The 12,806-nt window shown below is 40.3% G+C and overlaps 1 protein-coding gene across 1 annotated transcript in view; it reads left to right on the top strand.

Moving 5' to 3' along the window:
- The window catches only part of tmem8b (transmembrane protein 8B), a 216,939-nt gene that overhangs the window by 61,767 nt on the left and 142,366 nt on the right, over positions 1-12,806 (top strand). The window contains exon 2 of the mRNA XM_065266938.2: positions 2,283-2,472. Coding sequence (XP_065123010.2) covers positions 2,283-2,472 — 190 coding nt within the window. The remainder of the gene's footprint in view (positions 1-2,282; positions 2,473-12,806) is intronic.

The raw sequence follows: 12,806 nt of genomic DNA, 5'->3' as shown, positions 1-12,806 counted from the left end.
TATTTTTCACACAATTTACTTATCTGTATAACGCTGTTTTCACTGTCCTCAAAACAGTCTGATGTCTTCCTTGTTCTATGAAGTCCCTGCTTCAGAAATACGTACCGAGTTCTGATTGTGTAGTTTGTTAAATGTGTTGTTATTCGAAAGCAGCTTAGCTTTTCGTTAGCTTAGCTGGCGACTGACATATACTGTGGGCGGAGTTTAGTCAAAAAACTGTTCTACTGACGTCATTAAAGCAGGAAGTAGAGGGCTGTAGTCCAAACCAGCAGTTCGCTGTAGGCTTTGAAAGGTGAATTCTGTTAAAGAAAATATATATAAAGTGAACTTTGAGCTTTATCATTTTACAGGTATTATTTATACTAGTATAGCAACATTGCACACTAGCTAGGGTTTAAAAAATGGGATCAGAAGGAACGTGACCTTTAAGGTAACCTGCTGTCAGGGGCATAACAACAATTGAAATGGGTGACTTGGTAGTTTTGTATCCAAATCCAACACATTCTGGGAATGTATAGCATAACGTCTTATATTTTAAGCATTTGGGCACCACACAGTAAAAAACATATCAGTTTTATATGACAATGACTTTAGTTTGCAAAGATTTCTGTTTGGTACACTCTAAAAAACAAACAGTGCTAAATAGTACTAAAAGTGGTTCACTGGCTCGTAATCATAGGGGAACGATTTTAATTGCCCTATACTGTAGCACTTATGTAGTACCTGTGTAGAACCATATTGTGCTATATAGAACCATATCCGATGCTATACTGCCCTACAAAGCCAAAGCACAGTAATTGCATTTGGTCAAAATTGAGTTTAAGCCCGATTTATAGTCGTGTGTAAACTCTACGCCGTAGGTTATTCGTAGCCTGTGCGTAGCTCTGCGTAGCCTGACGCGCACCCCGCTAATTTTTTAACAGCCCGTCAGTGCTAGGCGGACCGCAAACGCTGTGATTGGTCCACCAGAACCCATCCAGTCCGGTAAAAAAACTGCGTCATAGGTATTTCCGTTTGTGACAGTGAAAACAAAGATGAGCCAAGTTGAGGAGTGATTTAACTCAAACTGCAACAAAAGTCGCTTTTTATTTACTTCCATCATTGCTGGTCATCTCAAATCATAAACAAGTTGCTGTTTCTTCTTCGTTTGTGGGTTAACTTCCCAAGCTTCTTCTTCTTTAATGGTCACGCTGCTACTGTGGTTACACTCGTGGATACTGCCTACCAGCGGTCTGCGCGTGTTTGCACATAGACGCGGACGACGACGCAAAAGTATAAATAAAAACTTTTGCGGAACCTGCTACCTACGCACAACTATAACAAGCCCTTAAGGGTTGAAATGGGCTTTGTGAGATCTGTTGTGTCTTTTGACAAAGTCTCCTGGTTCAATTTTGTCCCATTTTAGAGAAACATGTGTGCCAAAATTGCAGTAACACATTTGACTGGCTGGTGAAAAAACTTTTTTTCTCGGTTTCAGTGTTTACGTAGTTACTGCACTTAGCCTTTGTAGGGCAGTATAGTGGTGCTATATCACCCTCGGATGATTTTTCATAGATGCTTTATAGGTGCTATATAGCACTAAAAATGGTTCCCCTATGATTACGAGCTTTTAGTGCTATTTAGCACTATTTTTAGAATGTAGTTGCTTTGCCAGCAGACTGAAATTATTGCACAAATGATAAGCAGCACCACTTTTATACCTCCCACTACATTGTCTTTACTTCCCTTTACTAATAGCAGCCAACCATAGACTATAGCCATGACTTATAGGGAGTTAAGACCCTAACTGGAGATGTTCATTAGTAATACCATTTATCCGGGTAAAGCAAATTGCAATGCATCACACCTATACATTGAACACATGGGGAATACATGAATAACATTGAAGTAACTGGATGGTTGGGTATAAATGTTCCCCGCTACAAATCACAAGGAGAGCGGAAGCCATTAGCCTCACTGCCGATGGAGCCATAGGAAGTCAATGGCTCATTAAGGCAGATTGCAAATGTCATTTTGGTGCTTCCTCCCTGGCCTTGCATTGAAGGATTGTAATGACATTAATTTTGCATAGAGGCTTGGTTTTTGAATTGGAGCCAAGGCACGTGGCACGTGACCCAGAACAAGTGTGATTAAATCACTGGTGAGACTCTTAGAGGGAAGGTCAACCAAACTGCATTAGGAGCGATTCCTCCATTCCTTTTCCCACCCAGCTTCCCCCACATCTAGCCAATTCAGTAAAAGCTTATTCATCTAAATAACTCTCTCTTTGTTCATTTCCATAGATTGCCTGTTTGTAACTGACTATTTCACCCGGACACCTCGCAAGCTAAACGCCTACCGCTCTTTTGCCAGCGTGGAGCTGTTCCACTTCAACGTGCCTGAAGACACCGTGGTGGCTGTTTGGAACCTTATCACCTTCAAGGAGCAAGGGGGCACTTTTGGGGACAGCTGCCCAGACCGCAACGTGACAGTGTGAGTTGACTATAAACCTCTTGGTTATAATTAGTGAAAGACGGGGTCAGATATGTCTAATCAGAATTGGAGATGAGAGGAGGAGAAATGTAAAAGCCAAATGTCAAATGCGTGACTATAATGACCTTTCTTATTCTTGGACTGAAAAGCACTTGCACTTTGCCCAGATAAAATATGTTTTAAACCACGTCCAAGGATCATTTCCCAGATGCTGATAATATTCTGCTCTCTCCATAAAAAGCAATTTATCAAGTGCACTGCTGCCCGAATTACAGCATAACTGCACACTGGAGATTCATAAGCATAAAATACCAAGTGATACAGATTTAAATCAAAATTCTGACATTTTTACCAGGTTTCAAAGGGTCACATTCAGCAGAATTGTTTTAAGAGATTTAATGAATTTCGAATGTCCTCTAAAATTAGGATGGCATAAGACTTTTATTGGTCATAAAAGACTTTCAAGCGATAGAGTCATCAGTTCGCTTAGTTTAGTTAGCTCAAGGTTACAAAACAAGAGATGACCACCTTTGACGTAATGAAAGTGTTTGGATGAAAGGAAATAATTTACACTTTAAATCTGGGTCTCAAACTCATATGGCTTGAGAACATTCTGCAGAGCTATTTCAACATTCAAAAAGCACAATTTTTCAGTCATTTTAAATTCTATTATTTAACATATAGGGGCGGTTTTCCAGACAAGGCTTATCCTAGTCCCAGACTAAAATAATCACATTTTAAAAACATACATTGACCTAATGTGACAATTTTGTATTGGATTAACGTATAGTATATATATTCAACATACTTTTTTAAGTTTTGACCCATGAATAGTTGACATAGCTCAGATGTGTCCAGACTTTTTTGTGTGGTGATCTACTTTTGAAATGTTTCGTTTTTTTAATAACACTTTAAATGCGTGTTAGGACTATACTGCATATATCTCTACATTGAATTTAGGGCTGTCACCATTACTCCATTCATTTTGAGGAGTTTAAAAAAATCTTTGAGTACATGTCGAGTAATCCTTAAAATAGGGAAGATGCAGTTTAGTGAAACAAACTAGAAAATGACAACAGTATCAGAAGCATATCTATCTCTCTCTTTCTCTCTCTCTCTCTCTCTCTCTCATTTGTTTGCTCGCTCGCTCTCTCGCATGCGCACGCACACACACACTGTGCGCGTGGATCCGCTCCTGCATGAAGGCAAGAATGCGCATCCTGGTAAATTTCAGAAGTTAGACGACTGAGCTGCAGCGAGCAGGCATAAGATTTATAAAAACACATTTGAGAAGAAAGGCGCAGCGCCTCAAAAAGACTTTCGTGTTTCACAATTACTCTATTGCTGCATTTACACCAGCCGCGGTAGAGTCGGCAAGCGCGGGAGATTTACATGTTAAGTCAATGCAAAGACGCGATTACAAACGGATTATTATCCTGCGGTGCGGTATGAGTGGTAGGCGCGGCGCGGATGACGCGGAAAATCTGAACTTTGGTGGAGCATCTGAAAGCCCGTGGAGCATCATACACAGTTAACTTATGTGCGAACTACCGGAATTGCCTTTGCGATCGACATATTGGACACCCCTGACATAGCTTATACAAACAAGTTCAACTTAAAAAAAAATTGATTTGACAAAAATGCTGCATTTTTTTACAGTGTGTATTGCGTCACCGTCCCATATACGGGAAACCTAAGTTTACTTCAATATATTTGATATCAATTTTAATCTGTATCATGACACACTTTATATTGTTGGAAAAGTCTAAGGGCGCACTCACATTATCCAAACCAAACCATGCCCCAGCGCGATTGTCACCCCTCCCTACTCCCCCAGGTGCACGCACTCACACTGTATTTCTTATCGATCCGAGTCGCGTGCTTTCGTCATTAAGATGCGATTGTTTTGAAAAAGCAGGAAGTAAAGCGCTCTCTTAACACTGGAACCCACCGTAATGATAAGTCTGTGTTTTTTATTCGGAGTCGTTTGGTGCGCGATACCAGACAGCCCTCTCACATGTCATCATATTGCTTAGTTGATCTGTCACGTGTGCAGCTCGGACATTCACGTAACCCCGCTGCGCGCATCAAAAGGTTTTTACGGAGGTGAGTGGTCACGCAACTGACGTCTTCACCTTTTGAATCGCGCTCAGGCGCGATTGCGCTCACACCACAGCCTTCCGCGCCTGAGCCCAAGTGAACCGTGCTCCGGCCCACCTCTGCAACCTGGCCGCGGCGCGATTAACCAATCCGCACCCGGGCACGGAACGGAGCGATAACACTAGTCAAACAAACCAGGCTTTGGGGGTCAAACGCACCCGAGCGTGGTTTGGTTTGGATAGTGTGAGTGCGCCCTAAGCCTCTAGAATACACATTTCAACAGTGTTTTATAAAAATAAATTATGTAGGGAGAGTAATTGATTGATTTATGAAGAGAGTGTGCCTCAAAACTGTCCCACCTACGTTTACTTGAGTGTTTGGCATGTTAATAAACTATATATTGTTTATTTTAATTTTGCATCACCATTTTGGGAAAATTTGGTTGAGTGAGAGTCAGTTTCTAAAAGGTCATGGGCCCACCGGTAGGCCAAATTTGTCATTACATATACATGTACCTGTAGCACTAACACCCTGTTCTAAATCTAAACAATCTTGTAAAACTATATATCTTTATATAGCTCTAAGAGCGTAGTTTTAATATTTCAGATTTAATTTTTCCAGAAATAATAATGTAATTTATTAAGTTGTGACAAGAGTATGCAGCAAACCGTTGACACCTAGTGGGCATTGTTTCCTGTGGGGTTTCATGTAAAATAATACCAAACTTTTGTATGTACACCTCTGCATGTGTGTATAGGAAGCTTTTGAAATTGGGTATGCCAAATCCAGACGGAAACACCAAAATAGCCTCTGTGCTTAAAGGTGCAATTTGTAAAATATTTGCAGTAAAATGTCCAAAAACCACTAGGCCAGTGTTATATATTTTGTCCAGCTGATTACTATCAATATCTGTAATGTTTTCAACTACTTGTAGATCGTGAGAAAATTGCCATTCATAACATTGACACAGGGCAGTGCAGTCTCCTGTCAATGACGTTAATATCCATGTGACCCTTTGTCACCGCCTTTACTGATGTAAAAACCACATGACAACAGTGGTCGAGTTCAAAAAAATAAAATGGCGGCCAAGGAAGCGACTGGAGCACAAATTTAGTTTAAATAAATGTATATTTTCACTTTTCACACATTTTAATTGCATTTCTAGCGAGAAATTAGTATGGTAGTTTTCAAATATGTGATTAGTTATCACAAAGGCGCTCTCTGTTTATATTTCAAACACGCTGCCTTTATGCCTTCGCTGCCTTCATGGCTCCGAAGTCATGGCCTCATGAGGCAGCGAGGCAACAAGTCACTGCCTTGAGTTTTCGGAAGCAGCGAGCCAGTGTCATGGACAAATGCGGAACTATGCGTAGGCGCCTGTCGGGCTACGCGCTTGCTTATGGACTTATGGATTACTTTTTACCGTCTGCTGCTGGTTGTTTCAGCAAAGACAGCTCCCGTAAGCGTACAGGCCAACCAAACGACCCAAGAAGAGTTTAGAACAAAACGAGAGAGAGAATGAGGATCCATTTGGTGTTGCATTATCTAGATGGAGAGAGCTTTGTGACAACATTTAACTATACAGAGGTTCTGGTCCTGCTTGTGTTTTACGCGTTGGGTGAGTTGTTTTGATTCGTAACCCTTCAAAAAACGTATGCCATTATATTGATCACAACATTAGTGTGTAGACTGTAATCAGCGCGTCTTCCCGCGGACGATATGCAGATCAAGAGGTATTGTACAGCAATATAAATGGTCATTTTAAGACACTTCACAATAAGATTTGTACTGTCAATACATTATGTCAAAAATCATTGTAGATTATAAATTGAAAACCTAATTCTGTGCTGTGTTAACCATCGAATTTGGACTAATACTGTTACATCTATGACTAACAATTTCGTTTTGAACATCACATATAAACTTACATAATGAAATAAACGATGTCATCAAACGCAACATTTATAAGACTTGATTACCTTATCCTTCAACGTGATTTCTCGTACGCGTCTGATTGATGGCCATCAGCGGTTGAGTTAAAGACTACAAATCCCATAATTCCATGCTGCTTCAGAGCGTCATTAAACAACGTCATTGTGTTTTGGCGCCATCTAGAGGTAAAAATTTTACCTATTCGACCTTTAAGAGTTTAAGAATGTAAGATGCCACGGGAGCGCAATCTCCCGAGCATTTTTGGAAAGAATGAAGATGTGCTTTAATGTGTTTCTAATGCGGTTGGGATGTAAACTTCAAACGAAACAAATGCCTTGAATCTTGTGATTTTTATTTAAACAAATTGATATTGCATTTTGCAGAATGTATACAGTTTTGCCAAACAGAATATTACGATACTCATGTGCATCGATATTTTCTTAAACCCCTAGTACATGCAGGCCGCAGAGGGGAAGGGTGGGCCACAAATGGCATGCAGGCCGGCAGTTCGAGACCGCTGCTTTAAACCCCATCACACTTTGAGTCTACAGTGCTACATTTCCACGCTTCCTGAACACAGACGAAGCCTAAATGTTCTGAAATGAAGTGTGAAAACACATTGAAATCAGCTCTTTCAGTAACCTTGTAAGGTGCTTTTAGCCTTAATTTTTCTCTGTCCATTGCTTTGAAGTCATCCTTGAGTGATCCTAACGCACTTTCATAGAGAGTACATTGTGTGCAAAAACCAGAGCGATTGTTGAAGTTAGTCTTGGCTCTTGGGTAATCAAAATGCAGAACAGTGTTCACTGAATACTCAGGTCCTTAAATCCCAGCGCGCTGGCTGTCATTAAAGCTCCATCAAAACACTGACCTTGTTATTGGCTGTCACTGAATGTACATCATAAGTGGTGGGAAAGAAACTCATGATCGTCTTTAATGTGACATTATAAAGAGGAGGACAGGCTGTCCTTGAATAAGTGTCCCACGCTGGTTTCTTGTGACAAACAGAAACTATTATTATGCTTGCAGTGCGTAATAACTTTAGAAATGTGTTTCTGTTTTATTGTGTGCCTCTGCTATGACCTTAAAATAAGTGTAGCATGAAAATCAGGTTATGGTACTTTAAACATATCCTTTTCAAATGTTCTTTCGTGCAATTGATGTGTGGATTTCTTTTGGATCCAAAAAACTTTTTTCATTTTGTTTTATGTCCCGGTTGTGATAAAATATTTCAAAAACTTGTCTGGTGGTCCCAAGGGAAGGTTGTATGAGAGAGAGTGGCAAAAACAGTGATTTTGGAAGGACTTAATTTAAACTCATAATGTCAGTCATAACTCCAGGGGAACATATTGCCTTTCATAATTACAGCAAGTACGCCCATGTTCCAGTTTGAACAATAATATGTATCTTCAGGGCCTATCAGGGAAAATAAATGACCTGCCTGTGATTTAAATATTGCTTTATGTGCTTTTTTTTTACAAAATTGTGCCTCATCTTGAGAGAAATCTTTTATGAAGAGAAAAAAATAAGTATCTTAATATATTACTTGTTCTAAAGTTTACAGGGATTTGTGTACATGTTAGTGAAAGGCTAATTCTGCATATATTAATGAAAGGCGATTAGCATTAAAATCAACATTACAAGAAAAAGGCGATTAGCATTAAAATCAACATTACAAGAGCAAAAGAGGGAGCTGCAGCAATTATTTTAGAATAATATGATATAAAGCTCTGCAAAAGCATTGGGGAACCAAGAGCAAACAAAAGTTTACATTCTGTTATGTTTTATTTTTTTCATTTGTCCTTATCAGCTACATTCTAGAAATGCTGGGTTATTTTCAACACTGGGTTAAAAATAACTCAGTATTTTTTTAAGTGTGTGTGATTGATCTACATTTGAGTTCTTGAAATTTGGGGCCCTATCTTGCACCCAGCGCAATTGACTTTGTCAGTGACGCACGTTTCATTCGTATTTTGCACTGGCGCACAGCGGGTTTTTCCCTCCACAGACGCACGTCGGCAAACTAGGGAATGAACTTGCGCTCCCTGGGCGGTTCAGCGCAAAAAAGGAGGCGTGTTCCGGCGCAAACCATCCCTGATGCTATTTTCCAGTTTCAAAAAACAATTGCGCCACTGACCAAAACAAACTAGTCTAAAGTCAGTGGCGCGTTGCACGTGGTTCATTATGCTATTTTAAGGGCGCATGCATGCTTGACCATAATGTATAGCCTGCATAACGCGCACACACTTTGCTTATCTAATCTACACAGATGCAACAGTTTTTTTTGCAAATCATAAATTGCTACAATAGAAAATATTACCACATGAGATAAGGCAAATCATAGTGGTGAGCATTGTGGTGATAGTTTTTATTTATTTTGTGTGGCTGCGTTAAAAAAATTATCATGCAAATAACGATTAAAATATTTTCATAAGTTTGTTGTGTGGCTGTATTACGTTTATTTTATGTAAATAATAATTAAATTGTTTTCATAAGAAACCTTAATGTATATGAACTTGATTTGTAAGTGTTTTTTGGGGTTGGACCTTGCTTGCGTTTCTTGGGTCCGATTTCAAAGCCCCCAAGCCCTTTCAGCGGTGAAGGTGGACGCAGATCTGTGTAGAGGCAGATCCACCTCCCGTTACACGGCGTGCCCGATTTATGCTGGCAGCTTGGGATTCCCCCGTCTCCTGACATCATTGTAGCGCTTGGCGCAACGATGGGGATGCCAGCTGATGAGACAATTGTGGCTATTTCCTCTCACGCCTGTTTAACCTACGCTGATTTGGGCGGGTTTCTCCCATCCCCATACAAAACAACTTCTCTGTCTTTGACTGCTCTTACAAGAACGTCGGTCTCATCGGCTGTGAACCGCTCCTGGCGTGCGCCTGGTAAATCCGTCATAAAAATAGCAACCTGCCATGGAACTTGCGCCCTTGCGTTTAAAGGGAATGTTGGATAGCGTTCTGATTGGTTTATTTGACGTTACACCCAAACCACACCTATGAATAATGAACCTACTTTAGAGCTACCCCTTAATGATTTGCGCCTGGCGCAAGAGTTATTTCTCCCGCCGGGAAAATAGCAACAGCGCCCAAGATCCGCCCACAAACTCACTTGCGCATTGCGCTTCGCACTTGCGTTTCAGATCGTTAAAATAGGGCCCATATGGTGTGCACAGTTTAAAGTGGTCCTGAAAAAATGAAAAATGTGGACATGAATTTATATCCAACAATAGCTCCGGTCCTTAGTGCTGATCGATAGCCATAGATTAGTCATGATAAATGACCTCCCATTAAAATTAGGTCACAGCTATGACCTTTTGAGGTCTCTACTATTAGTATCCCTGCACGTCACCTGTAGCTGAGTGTTGTTATTTTTTGCATAGCAATTTTCTGTTTTCAGGAACTTCAACCTTTATTCACTTTTCTTGAAAAATCAAGAATAATTTGTTGTGTTCTTAAATGTTTTTAAATTTGTGGTTGCAGTGCAGTAATAAAGTTACTTCGTTTCACAATACAGCATCTCTTACTGCATAAATTAATTATTTTGAGCTTGCATAGATTCCAACGTACACACAATTTCAGCATAGAAGCTATGCAAAGTTTTGTCACAAGGCCCCAGGTCGTCTCGCTGTTTTCATAATGAACGAGGCAGGGCTCCATTCTGTCGATTCAGCTGTCAGATAAGCAGGCAGGGGGGTGCCATGGAGAGATGGTAATTAAACAGGCTGTAGTCTGTGCCGGGGGACAGATAAAGTGGGAGGATAAGGTAAAGAAGAGGTAGAAAGCCGGACAACAGGGTCTTGAGTATAACAGCCACGCCGCACTATGGCCTGCAGATCAATATCATGCTGCCGGACCGGCCGTGGCAACTCTAATTGCGCCCAATACAAACTGAGAGGCCTGAGCAGAAGTCATCAAGTCTATGGTAAATAGCTAGAAATTATTAAAGGAAGTAGAATATTAGGCAAAGACAATGTTAGTGTCAGAATTAAATAACAGAATTAAATATAGTGCAGATAAAGGGGTGGTATTATCCCCTTCTGACATCACAAGAGGAGACAAATTTTAATTACGTTACCTATATTTTCACATGCTTGCAGAAAATGGTTTACCAAAACTAAGTTACTGGGTTGATCTTCACATTTTCTAGGTTGAAAGAAGCACTGGGGACCCAATTATAGCACTCTAACGTGAAAAAGTCAGATTTGCATGATATGTCCCCTTTAAAGGCACACCGCGGAACTTTTTGACCACTAGGGGGCGCTAGACATGTATTTTTCATGCCTAGTGCCCCTAGAGGCCACAAGCGCGCCAGCCCTGTCGCAAAGGAAAAGAACTGGCCAACCTTAAAACTTAAAACTAAACTTAAAACTAAACCTTTAAAAACTAAACGCTAAACGATCAACATTTTGAGGCATCAGGGAGAAACGCAGTCATGTTACAACTTTCTGATGAGGAACTTGTGGCAGAAGCCATTTCTCAATCTGAAGGTTGCAGCCTCCGGATGTGGTATTTCTAAGATGCATACGTCATCAAGACTGTCTTATTTCAGAATATTAACAATAAAGTTGACTATTATACTTAGTTAATCGTAAATTGTTGCAGTATGCTTATGATTTGCGAATGTAATGCTCAGTTTACCTTAATAAACCAGGCTTGATGACGTATGCAGCCTGCATATTTGACCTCCGGAGGCTGCAGCCTTCCAATTGAGAAACGATCAGAAGTATTTCCTTGCCTTTTTCGAAACAAATATTGTTGCATCATCCCTCTCTCCCTCGCCACCAGGATTTTCCGCAATGGCGCTCGTTTTTCCTCTCTTTTGTGTGAAAATTGTCGCTCCAAATCCAAGTAAACCGATGTGTTTAGGTCTGCCGCTTTGTAATACGTCACGCGAGTGACAGCGGAACGCAGCAAATGAGGAAGAGAGAAACGCTCGGATCTGATTGGTGAATGAATAGGGTTTGGTTTTACACTGTGTGAGTTTGAGCAAGTTTGACTGCTATAGCATCCTGGATTGTAATGTAAATACCATAGACGGTAAAAGAAAGGTAAATACGTGAACACGTGAATGCAGCATCTGAATACAGGGAGCTATATGCAAGATAATCGCCATCATTTATAAAGAAGATCGCATTTATGTATGAATCAAGATCGTGAGTTTATATAAAAAATTGCCTTAAAGAGGAATCGAATCCGGGTCGCCCGTGTCATAGGTCCATGACACTAACAAAGTGCCACAGAGTCACATAATAGAAGTTGCTCTCTACCCTCCTGAAGTAGCCTCCAGCAAAATTCACGTAAAAAAAAAAATGTGTTGAGGAAGTGTAGGAAGTGACGTATGCCGTAAAGCAGTCGAATTTTGTAGTTTTTTTGTGCTCTGGTTACTCCCCGAAACCCTAAGTTTTAAAGTATGAGTAAAAGCGATACAGACCCCGTCAGGCTCTGGTAGACATGTCATTGAACCTATTTAAAGTCGATGTACTATCACAAGGGTCTTGAAAATGTATTATGAAGGTTGAAAAATTACATGGTGTCGCTTTAAAACTTGAAATCTGTTTATTAAAAAAAAGTAACTCCTGGGACATACAATGCCCTGAGTTTGAGAAAGACTATTACTGAGTTGAGTGTTCATCAGTGACCTCACTGCTTCATCTCAACCTCATCCATTTTAAGACAGTAAATGTCATGCACATAAATGATCGTAAAATCTAATTCCTCCCACATGGTCACAAAGGGACCAGCAACTCTATGCATGAGGCATGGTAATGCAAGACAGCGGAACAATGATGGAAATCGCCTCACCTCAATTAGACTCAAACACTCAATCTGCTTTTCATGCCTGTTTGTTTAGACAAATACAAGAACAAGACAAGCACGATTTATGCCATTCATTTGCATAATACGGGATCTCGGGGATAAGATTGTCAACAATTCTAATCAAGTCGTAAACTTTAGGGAGAAAAACGGGGACAAAGGCTGCATGTTAGATTTTCTGTTCAACCTGAAATGTTTAGCTATGGGTACTGTCTTTTCTGTTTTTCTCTGAACAAAGTTGATCCTTGAAGAGAGAAAAAAGGGATCTGTCTCCCAGCAACACCGTCTGCTGCTATCCATGGTCCTGAAACATCGCAAGGAGGCAGATCTCTGATCTATTTTAAATGTTGTGTAGTTCCCATAATATTTGGAAAATGTTACTAACAAATTACATTTTTTTTGTAAACTATAAAGAAATTTGCATAATGTTGACCCTACCAGTGAAAACCAGGCAAAAGTCAGTCTAAAGCAATTATAAGA

The sequence above is a fragment of the Paramisgurnus dabryanus genome, chromosome 5 (genome assembly GCF_030506205.2).
Source record: "Paramisgurnus dabryanus chromosome 5, PD_genome_1.1, whole genome shotgun sequence".
Classification (NCBI taxonomy): domain Eukaryota; kingdom Metazoa; phylum Chordata; class Actinopteri; order Cypriniformes; family Cobitidae; genus Paramisgurnus; species Paramisgurnus dabryanus.
This window is presented reverse-complemented; position numbering and strand designations above follow the sequence as displayed.